Source organism: Parasteatoda tepidariorum, chromosome 6 (assembly GCF_982258835.1).
Source record: "Parasteatoda tepidariorum strain Cologne lab strain chromosome 6, Ptep-v5.0, whole genome shotgun sequence".
Classification (NCBI taxonomy): Eukaryota; Metazoa; Arthropoda; class Arachnida; order Araneae; family Theridiidae; genus Parasteatoda; species Parasteatoda tepidariorum.
The window spans coordinates 95,866,832-95,879,190 of NC_141760.1; the positions used below are offsets into that span (position 1 = coordinate 95,866,832).

General features: G+C 29.7%; 1 protein-coding gene across 10 annotated transcripts in view; it reads left to right on the forward strand.

Moving 5' to 3' along the window:
- Positions 1 to 330: 330 nt before the first annotated feature.
- Positions 331 to 12,359, forward strand: part of Mp (collagen XV/XVIII-type protein multiplexin) — a 233,136-nt gene continuing 221,107 nt past the window's right edge. For 8 of the 10 annotated variants that reach the window (XM_087166207.1, XM_087166212.1, XM_087166209.1 and 5 more), the window contains exon 1: positions 472 to 611. In XM_087166207.1, the coding sequence (XP_087022333.1) occupies positions 607 to 611 (5 nt within the window). In that variant the 5' untranslated portion in view covers positions 472 to 606. Of the gene's footprint in view, positions 622 to 12,359 lie in introns of all 10 variants that reach the window. The other 2 variants (XR_015434795.1, XM_087166214.1) reach the window with 2 other exon arrangements.

Genomic DNA, 12,359 nt, shown 5'->3' on the forward strand with positions numbered 1-12,359 from the left:
ATTAATTCTATAATGGACATACGTTGCATATAAATGATTACATTGATAAAATATAATTGCAAATAATAAAATTTTCAAAAATAAATAGAAAGAACGGTAATTATGCCATGTTCTAATTCTTTTCAACCAATCTAATCAACCATGAAAGATAAATCATTTCCACTCAACAGTCATTTATAGCAATTTTTTTTCAATTTTATTTCTCACTAGTATTAGGGGCCTTCTTCATCCCTTCTTTCAACAATTCTTGAGATGAAAGATAAGACAGAAACACCCCCTTTCGAACAAAAACAAATCACCTCGCGCGTGCGTGTTCCGCACATGCCGGACAGTCTATGACTCGGTCTCGACTGGCGGGAAAAGTTGCGCTGTGATTGTGCGCAATCACAATATCTTTACAGAAAATATCGTCTGCGGGTTTTCAGAAGTTATAGTTATTTTTTTACTTTTTTTTGCACCACCCCCACCCCCCATTTCGTAGTACGCTAGATCTTCCTCCATCCTAGTAGTGAGTAGAAAGTGCAAATACTCAGCGGAGAGTGGTTGAAGAATTTTTTTTGTGCACCAAGAAAAGAAGCTCCTACAAAAACTTTTTTTACCCCATCAATGAGGTGAGTAGGGGTGAGTATTTTTTTTTATTTTGCCCCATTTAAAAAAAAATCGTGGGCAAAATTATGATGCATTATTTTTGCAGTTGCAGTGCATTTGGATTTTTAAATCAAGGTTTGAATTGATAAGATTTTTGAAAACGATTTATTTATCTGAACGGAAAAGAGTGCAGAAATAAGTAAACAATTATTTCGACTTATGTGTGTGCCACTTTATTTTAGATTACTTTACATTAGTTCAAAGAGTGAAAAAAAAATTGCAGATAACTTACTCTTTAAATGTAAATATTTATAAAAATTTTATTGAAATATTGAAAGTGCTTTTAGTAAGCGAAGTACTTTTAGACAAGATTTTAATTTATAAGTTACTTAAGAACTACTCTTAAATTGAAAAAAGTAGTAAAAACTAGTAAATTTTATTTTTATCCTACCAATAAGGTGGAGAATTGTAAATATTTTTATGCTCCATTTTTTTTTCTTGTGAAATTTAAGTGGCCAGGTCATTACTGTGCAGTGGGAATAATTATTTTTAAATAACGGGTTTAAAATGGCAAAGTATTCGAAAAGGTTAACTAATAATAATAAATACGAAAAGTACGGAAATAAACAGCTATCTTGTCGTTAGAGTGGGTTGAATTATTTCAGTGCGAAACATAAACAAAATATGCTTATAATGAACATCTTATATTTAAATCAGTATTAAATTTCTTTAAAATATTAAAAAAGTTAAGTGTAAAGGAAATATTTTTAACTAATTTATTTTATAAGTTGCCATGGGGTTAAAAGAGATCTTTAGAATCAAGATACTTTTCAAGTCATTTCTTTCTAAAATTGAAGAATGTAAAAAGGGATGATTACCGGAATATATAAAAATGTATGTAGAAATTAAATTTCTAAGAGAATAATACAAAATATATCTCTACACTACATCGAATTGAATATTCATATATCATCGAATAATATTTTGCCCACCGTACATGAAAAGACGTAGGCCTATTAAAAATAACAAAACTTACTTTTGTAATTACCATTTGAAAGAAATATGCACATATTTCGACGAATCAAACTGTAAGCAATGCATTTTTATTGCTAATTATGATGTGAATTTATCTTTTCAACATACTATTATTAAAAAATTTTTAAATTTTGTGTTTAGTTAGAAGATTCAGCTTGCTTTAGGCCGAACTATAAATTATGGATCTATATGTTATTGCACTTTACTATTGGCTAATATAAAGTTAAATTTTATTATTGGTTGCTATGTAACAACTAAATCTCGAAAGCCGTTACTGTGTATATTACCTGATTTGCTCCCTTTTTAACATGTTTCTGTATTTTACAATGCACTTTAATGCCTAGCACATCGACAAAGTTCAAAAGTATGTTTCCTGATTCTTCGTTTCCCTTTTTTTTTTCATTTTTTTTTTTTTGTTGTTGTTCCACAGGGACTGATCGTTAAGACACGGTTCCCAGCAGATCACCGAAGTCAAGCATCACTGGCTGCGGTCAGTGTGCGGGCGGGTGACCACTTGGATCAGTCTGCGTAGGGACCGAGGGTGTGCGGTATTGGTCCTCGTTAAACTGTGCTACCGTAAAGTGCTCGACTTCGCGTGCAGGTCGTTGGGTTACCGAAGCGGGGGTGCCATCCCCTCTGCAGAGGATCAAAATTGTGTTGGCATGTCTTCTCACCATCCTCAGAGATGTTTCCCAGACCGTCGCCAATAGCCCATTGTGCAGCTCTAGTGCGACGTAAATGAACTACAACAACAATTCCTTTTTTTTTTTTGTTACATTAAATATAGTTTTTAGCACCCTCTTATTTTGTTTCTTTGAGTACTTGTTTACTTTTGGAGCAGCATAACCGTACCCAACTCTTTTTTTTTTCTACATTTGATTAAAATAAAATACTTTTGCACTATTAATTTTATACATTACTTTTGATTGGTTGCAATCTTACATTTGAATATTTGATAATATAATCTTTATTTGAGCTACCTATATTTATGACCTATATTATGATAAAATTATCAAACGTTGACCTGACCGCGAATTTACCAATCCTGCTATATTTAACGACCCGTTCCCTTATTTAGTAATTTTTTTAAAATAATAAACTTTTTTTTAACTAAGACAATGTCTTAGTTCGGATGAAGACATTTTAAAAGAAATAAAACCTTGCATTATAATTGGCACAAACTGCAGTTAAGATTAAAATCTATAAAAAAAATAAATAAATAAAAAAATAAAAAAATGAAGCGAGTCGTTAAAAGCTGCTGGATTGTAAATTAGCGACCGGTCAGTTGCAATAAAAAAGTTGAGGAATACTGCTATAACATGTTACATTTACACACCGTAGTTAGACAAATCGTAACTGGCTGCAATTTTACTTTATCTGGTTTTGTCTTGAATTGCATGCAATTATTGTAACTGTTTATGTATAAAACTACATGTGTTATCAAAATTAAATATAATTATCATCATTTGTTACCATAGGGTTATTTTTGCGCATAACCGTTGTTTAATTTAGGTGTAATTACAATTACAATCTTAAATTATGGCTGTATAAATCAAGATTATAGTTTTAATCTTAAATTATAATTATCTATAATCGAGATGAAAATTAGGATTGTCTATAATCAAAATTAAAATTATAATCTTAAATTATGATAGTTTAAAATCAATATTAAAATTATGATCATAAATTATGATTCTTTATAATCAAGATTAATATCTTAAATTATGATTATAATTTTAAGCTTGATTATAAACTATCTTAAATTATGATTGTTTATAATCAAGATTAAAAATGTAAATTTTCCATGAGAAAAACTGACCCGAACTGAAATGAGTGAGTGCGAGAAGTAAAACTTTTTCATCGTTCGTAAACTCCATTTGAGAATCAGGAAGAGAGTCAATTCTCTCACGATTTTTTTCAACCTTCAAAATTTTTTCTCCTGATATAAAACTGTTTATTTTATAGCTAACTGTTGTGAGTCAGAGATAACGTAAACACGTGGGGTCTGCTAAACAGACCTGCGCTTGACATACGGGTCAAAACAAAACATTTTTTTTTTTAGACGAAAAAAACTACTCAGTGTTTTTGTTTAAGTGAATCTGAAGCTGGCCATCTGTTTTTATAAGAATCATCGCGCATATCAGCAAATTTTTTTCGCGCGTAATGAAAAATTATCATCCATGATTATCTTATATTAATCTAAGGAAATTATAAATTTCATCCTCTGTCACCGAACTAAATGGATGAAAAATTCATGTGACATTATCGAGCTGTCAATCTTTCATAATACATTGCTGGAAGCAGAAAAATCGCTTTTATTAATACTAAACAGCACTTTTTTTTTTTTTTTTAAATTTCCTTTGATAAGTCGAATTATTGTGTAAAGCAAGATTCTTTCCTTTTTGTTTTGTTTTGTTTAACATTACATCAAATCATGATTACTTGTTAAAATTGGGGATCACATCATTATGACGAAAATTGTCGCCATACGTTCTATAATTGTTGCTAAAATCATACGCATGGGCGACAAAATTGTAATCGTGAAATAAGTTTGGAAGTTACAAAATATAGTAGCGAAAAATAGTTTTTTGATTCGAATTTTTAAAAAAAGTTGCTGTACTAATTAATTATTAATTAATTAATAATTATAATTTTTATTATTAATTTATAATTAATTATTAGTTTGCATTTACAAAAATTATTGTACTAATTTCATTATTCTACGAGTAGATCAGATTTTAGTTCATTTATGTTTTAAAAGGAATAACAGAAAATGTTTTGTACAAATATTTTTAAATTTAAATGTTGAAATTTCAAATTTGCAATTGGTGCCGTGCTTTGCACTCATGTAATGACAGTATAATTGTTCATGAGTAAAACATTATTTTTAACTCTTTAGAATTCACAATATTTAGAATTCTATAATTTTTAGATAATTAATTTTTGATAAAATATTTTAGTTCCTACTTTTCCCGTTTTCTTCATTTATTTATTTGGTCTCAACAATTTAATCTGTATTTCAAATCTGTTTACTAACATTATTTTAGCTTTCTTTTGATTTTAATATTCAATCATTAAGGAGTAATGAACCTTATCAGCTTTAAAATGTAATAAATGACAGTTAATAATGTGTATCTTGACAAAAATTATGTAATTGTAAAGCTTTTCTCTGAAGTTTGTCTACCATATTAAAATTTCGGACCACTTAATGTATACCTAGGTGGTCCTATTAGGTCATTACATTTTCATTGCTGGTGTGAATATTAGTTATAAATTTTAGTAAGGAACTATGGAGTAAATGCAATCATAATTTTTAGTAATTTCTTCGGGCATTGATATTTTTAAACCTGCTTTCCTCATTAGTGAGTCGCCAAATTTTGATAAGAGTTGAAGACCACGGAGAAAGAATTGTTTATGCCCATAAAATGATTTTGCGCGCAGAAAGGACCACCGATTTTTAACGTTATTGATTTTTCAAAACTTAGTAAATGCAACAGATGGCTATCTAATCTCATTATTGTAAAAATGGACATGTACCTTTTATTTTCCTTTGTCTCTCAGATTTATTTTATCCTTACTTAAGCACTAATTTACGACACCTAACGTGCATATTTTCTCTACTGGCTTTTTCAACAAGGATTTTTTCAAATATACGCGTTAAGGACGGTGATTAATCATCACTCTGTATATTTTCTATATTGTGCAAAAAACAATTGTTACTAGTTTGTGCAGTAGCCTAAGTTTTGCTTGAAATCTTACATTTTTGGGACCACGGTGGCTCAGGGAATAGAGCACTTGCCTCCCAATGTGATGAACAGGGTTCGTAATGGCGATGGCTGAGATTCGTATTCCGCACCCGGCTCGCACCTACCACAGTGCTGACGTGAAATATCCTCTGTGGTAGACAGATTACGAGTTTGAGTACCCTTGCCGTTAGGCTAATAGTAGGAAGTTCTCGTGATCTTCCTCTCCATGTAATGCAAATGCGGTTTAGTTCCATCAAAAAATGTCCTCCATGAAGGCAAATTTCTCCCAATATTTGATCCAGGAGTTCCCTTGTCTTCTGCATTTTGTTCGAAATTACAAGACTACGGAGTTGAACATTAGTAGTCGTAAACCCAAATTTGGGTCTGCTGTTCAACGATGGTTATAAAATAAAATAAAATTTTAATTCTTAAAAACTACAATATTGTAATCATAAATACATAATTTATAATATATTTTTTTTTTCATTTTATAATTTATTCGGTTTCAGAATCTTCAAAATTTAGAGTTACGACAGTGAAGCTAGTTTAGAGTTAGAAAAGATATTTGAAATTTTGTAGCCAATTCTTTAACTGAGTAATCCCAAAACCTTTTATGCACACCCGTGCGCCTAGAATAATTTTTTTTAAAGAAAACTTTATTTCAGTATTTTTTATTCTAGATACGCGAAGAACATTTTTGGGTTACATATTATAAACCATTTTTTCGTCTCATTAAACTTTCTAATTTTATTTTTTTTTTAAAAACTTAAAATTTAGTTTAAGTAATAGTTTAAAGTAATTAAAGTAATACAATTTTTGTATTACGTTTAGTTTAAAGTAATACAAAAATTTTAAAATTATTATTAACATTTTTATTTAGTTTGTACCTTAAATGGCTCTTTCAGGGAAATCTTTTAACTGACTCATTTCAAATCATGAATCAGAATAATTATTATACCTAAGCCCTTCGGGATGGGAGAGTAAAGCATTTGAACAAAATCAAAATCAAGAGGAAAATAAATAAAACACGGTAGCTTAATCGTTGACAATGATAATTTGCCAGAATTTATTTTGTTTTCATTTTAATCGATGTTAATCTAATTACGAATATATAATCAATGTTAGTTCAAAGTGTAATTATATAATTTTTATTTTGAGATAAGCAAATTAAATAAATAAAACCATTATAATGCCGTCTAAGGTATTTGTTCTGTTTCCAGTTTTATTTTTTTTACCCTGATTGGTAACGTTTCATGCTGGCACGTTTGTCACAGTCGGCGCGTAAGGCTTGCGGCTGGAGTTATATAATAATAAGCCACATTTTCGAATTGTACAGGAGAGTTTTTTGGTGAAAAATGTTGCTGTTTTTATTTAGGTACGATGTTTTTGTAAATGGATGGGTTGACCTTGTAAAGTTAAATATACAGCCGTATTATAAATATATAGCTGGGAATATATAGCAGTCTAACTCGTCCGAGACTCTCGGCCTTCTGGAAACTAGTTTGGGCATTGCTTGGTCCTGTGATTCTGTGATGGTGGTTGTTGTGGTTGCAGCTAGTCAGCGCAAATTTAGTAAATGAACCAGTTTTAATGAACCAAATTCAGTTAATGAACCGGAGCAACAAACCGCTAGAGCGTGTTTTGTAGCTCCTTGTTGTTCAAGAAATGTATTCCAAGTGCTAGTGCTTGAATTTAATATTATTATGAATTTCTTATAAAAGCTTCTTAATAAGAAATTTATAAACTAAACTATTTTTCCTTCGTTCAAATTTCTCTTTACGCAGAATAAAAATCTTCACGTATATGACAATTGAAATTGTTTTGAATACGTCACAATAATAAATTTAAAATTTATTTCAATGTAACATATAGTTTACTCTTTTATGATTTAAACTTAAATTTATTATAAAATTTTTTATAAACACAACCTATCTTAATCATACCTTCTTAAGATCAGCAACTTAGTCTCAGACTCTTTTTTTTTTTAATTATTGTAGTTCTTATCAATATTATTGTCGAAGTCAGCTTGAAACGTTTATTTGATGAAAGACTTCCGATTTGCGGATATAAATTTGTCAACGAAAATTGATGATCAAACTCTTAACCCATACTTATTTAATATTTTATCTTTTCTATTCAATATTTTTTACAGCGTATAGTTTAGGTGAATGTTTATAAAATAAATATATAAATTAATAGAAATGTTTTATGTGTCATCTTAATGATTTATGTGCGCTAAGATTGTATTTAAGTTTTCGGTAAGTTTTTCTTTATAATATAAACAACGGGGCATTAATGTCTGGTTATTCTGCTTCAAAATTGGCAGTTATACTTGAAATGTTAAAAATAATTTTGTTTGTTTCATTAAACTGTTGAAAGTTTTCGACAATCATTTCTCTTAATTTGAGCGATTGATAAACTAAGATCTGATATTTAGTACATTTTTAGTGAACTTAGTTTGGTACATATGTCAAAATTTCGAGTATAAAAAAATTTATAGAATTCGAAATGCGCGTTTGAAAAAAAAAATGAAATAAGATGTAACATATGATTTTCTTTACTTAGACTACTGCTTGTATTTTAGCTAATGATTAAAATCTATTAGTATCATTTAAAAAAGTAAGCAAATTAATGTTTTGCGTTCTTTTTCCCAAAGTTCATTTGGCTACTTTTTTTCAGACATTGAAAACGAGCATTTTGTGCTATGCCTAGTTTAATTAGAGCCCATTATGTTCTTGAGCTTTCATTTGTCCACTTTTTTCAAATGCGTCATTCATTTCGACTACCTGAGCTTTGTTCATATTCTTTTCAATCCATTTAAGTTGGGGCCGGGATGGCCTGGTTGGTAGGGCACTAGGCCCATGTCCATGAGTTCGTAGGTTCGATCCCAGGCCAGCCGAAGACTCCCCGTGTAGTAAATGGTGACTGATGCACGTTAAATCTGTCGAGTCGCAAAGTCTTCCATGTTCCCATTATAAATCAATACCTCAGGGGGTACTGATCTAGGAGTTTCCTTGTCTTCTGGATTGATTCAAAATTACGAGGCTACGGAGTTGAATATTAGTAGTCGTAAACCCAAAATTGAGACGGCTGTTCAACGACGGATATAAAATAAAAAAATCCATTTAAGTTATGTGTTGAACTAAGCAAGTGCGTTATGTGCATTATTTTGCATCTGTTAAAGTGAGTAAGTTTTTATTTTTTATTTTTTTATAAATTTTTTTAAAAAAATATTTTGTGACATACACTATTATTTTCAAGCATATTGACGCTCACTTTTTAATATAAAATAAGTTTCAATTGACTTCCCCACAGCAAAAAATTATAAAAAAATTTGCCAAAATGCCCTCATTTATAGTAGAGATATATATTCTCTGAACTTTGCATGTTGAGAACTAAAAACATTCTTCAATTTTTGTCATTTAATATTCTTGACATATATGGGCATTTTCAGACAAATTGATGCTCCCTTTTTTAATTTGGAACATGTTTTAAATGATTACTGCATTGCAAAACGTGATGAAAAATTTGCAAAGTATCATCTCTTATTTTTAGCGATATAGATGTTCTGCATCTGTTAGACTACTTAAAAAAGTTTTTTTTTCTAAAAAAATATATATATATTTTCTAGCATATGGTTATTTATAGTTTTAGCATTAATTTATCATTAGCATTAATATATCAAGAATAGTAATATATTAATTTATCATTTACATTTTAGCATAAAAAAGTTTCAAATGATTTTTGGTATGCAAAAAGTTATAAAAATAAACTATGTGTCCTCTCTTATCGAATGATGTGCACTGAGCTTGCCACGTTTTGGATTAAACAATCTTTTTTTATCAATCCCAAGATTCACATGTTAAATTTTTAATATACTATATTATTGCTCAGATTTTCATAGATTTCGAATAAAATTGTTAAGAGATCAAGACACTTAATAGTGCAATGCAATTGTAAAAACATAAGTGTTTCACAATAGGTTGCGCTAAAAATAGCTTGAAAACTATTTCCTTTCTATGGCTAATGTTTGAATGCTAGAATGGAATTTAAAAAATAATAATAAAAAAAAGTTTTTGAAAGAATTTTTTTTTTTGCCATATGTAGCTCATACAAAAATGCCAAATATGTAAAAGTCTCAATTTTGAATTCTCACGTTGATTTTTATATTGCAAGGCAAAATATGTCTCGTAAACTAATTGGAAATATGTCCTAATTAACCGGATCTTAGCAAATAGTCGCTGTCATTTTGCAATAAATTTTCCGTGTAGCCCGACGCTTTTTAGGCTTTTGCAATGAGCCTATTTACTTTCAGGTTAATTCAAAGTAAGTTATAATTGCTCAACTATCCTCATTTATTTCAGGTACCTTAAAATAAGACTAGAATATAACGCTGTTTTTCAAAGTTCTGTCGCCAAGGTAAATGAAAAAAGGCCATAGTTTAAAGGCGTGACGATTTTAAACTATACAAATCTTGCCAGAATGAAGAATTATCTGGGTTTTAGAACAGACAAATAACTTAAATATTTTAAAATTTATTAAAACCTTTGTAAAAATCGCCAATTTATGGACATTTTTCTACCTACATGAAAATTATTAAAATCTCTCAGTTTAGTAATTATTAAAATATTCTCAGCTTCTGAAAAAAGTTTTTTAGCTCAAGTAATGCAGCAATGGAGAAAGTTTTTAAATATTAAAAATTAGACCACAAACGCTTTTCAGTTTTACAAAACTGTGACTTTTCACCAAATTGACGTTTTGCGCCATTTTCAAATGAGCGTATGACAGAGCTGGCTTCAGATGAGCTAAACTTGACCTTAAGGGCTGATTGAGGTCCACTGCAATAAGCCTAAGCAATATCATATAAAAAATTTGCTAATCTAAGTTGCAATCTAAGTCATTATTCACATATATCCTAATTAACCTAAAAACGCATAGGCTGAATGTGATAGGCTTAGAAAAACATTGAACAGATTAGAAAACATTGAAAACTTTTCAAATTGGTCCGGAGCGTTGCGAAATGCCGTGGACTTTTGCAAATAGCCGAATTTTTCAATCACGCAACGACAGTTGAACCCACCTTGAAATCTGTACGAGTTTAATTGATCAATCTCAAGATACGGTGGATTTTTAAGAAGTAGTTCTAATTTCCTTATTTGGAAGTAGTTTTTTTAGAAGTAGTTCGAATTTTCTAATTAATTGTTCGAATTTTCAATGATTTTGGTTAAAATTGTTAAAAAGATTAATCTACACAGAGAATCCTTCATTCGATAGGGTCGTCGCCTATATCCATGCATCTGAACTTAACATACTGACAAATAGTTTAAAAGAATTACATAAATTAATCTTATTTAACTGGATACTTCTTTTTTTTTTTAAATATCATTTCCATTCATCATTCTGGATAGCGGACATCTTAACGACGTTTCTCTTATGAAGAACTGTTGAAATACGATAAAATCCGGGCATTTCTTTATCTGGAGACACGGGTTCGTAAATGGAGAAGACAAATTATGCAGCGTTGTTTTCAACTCAGCAATGTCGTTCGTATTATCCATCTTAATAACTCAACAGCTGAACTTTTCTCCATTTCAAAAGGATACAGTGTTGTAAGAGAAACGGCTATGAATAGCGGCGTCGCGAATAAATTTCTGAGCCTAAATAATGTAAATGTTTTAATAAAATTACAAGGAAGAGATTCAAGCATTTGTGAAATTGCTTGATTTCTGTTTAAAATAAAAACATCTTTAGTTTTAATTAATGAAAAAAGTTTGCAGTTCATTAAGGTATTTGAATATCTTTGTAATTTTTTAATTTCCAATTATTTATGTATTATGCACTAAATCAATATATTTAAAAGAAGCATGCAAAGTAAGCATAGAAACTTTAAAAAAATTTTTTTTTTAATTGTTGCAAGTTGAGAGGTGGACAAAAATTTATAAAAAAAAACCTACTCTTCTCAAAAAAAAAAAAAAAAAAAAAGCTCAGAGCTTTTTTTTCAAGTTTATTTGCTCTATAGAGTTTGTGTATAAGGGTAAGTTTAGGATTGGCCATAGTTTTTTCAAATCGAAATAAAAGTACTAAGAATAGATATACAAGAAATGTTCATGCATATTTTAAATTCTCATGCATACACTATATATTTTGAACAGAGAGCAAAACAGTGGCGGTTCCAGCGATGGGGGAGGGGGTCATAGGGGCATGACGCCCCCCTTCTCCCCAAACTTTTTTTTTAAAAATGAAATTTTTTTAGTAGTTTACAAAAGAAATAAAATATTTTAAAATTAGATAGGTAGGAAAAATCGATTTTTTTCCATCTAATTATGTTCTTCACTGTTTCAAGAATCATAATCCAAAAGATTAAAACGAAATTCGTCATAGTTTCATTGTAAATATTAATAATGTTGAAGCGCGCCGAACGCGCATCGAAATTATATGTAAACAATACATCTAGAAATTGATTTGGATGTTGAAAATTCATTGACAGATTTGGCAAAGTTTCTAAAAAACGAATTACATTTATTATTTAAAGATTTTGAATACTTGAATTATTTATGTATTGTTCTATTGCTCATTATGAAAAAAATAAATGAGAAGATTAGCGTTAAAACCCTCAGTTTTTTTTTCAAAAAAATAATAAAAAAAATTTTTTTTTATAAAAAGTATTTATTGTGGGGGGGGGGGTATCTGAGTCTGACCACCCCCCCTAGGAAAAATTTTTGGATCCGCCCCTGGAGCAAAATAATATTCAGAACAAAATCTGAAAAAAGTTACGTGAAATTGAACTAAAATGTGGTCATCTCACCTTAATGTCGAGGTGACATGGTCATGTAAGGAAAAGTGAAGTTAAAATATGAAAGATAACACATTTCAGACGGTTAACTATGAAAAACTTGCATTAAGCTGAAAGAACTGAATTTTATCTTGAAAAATAAGTAAACAGAAGAATCTATTATACAAAATCTAATTTACAGTACACTAAACTTTTCA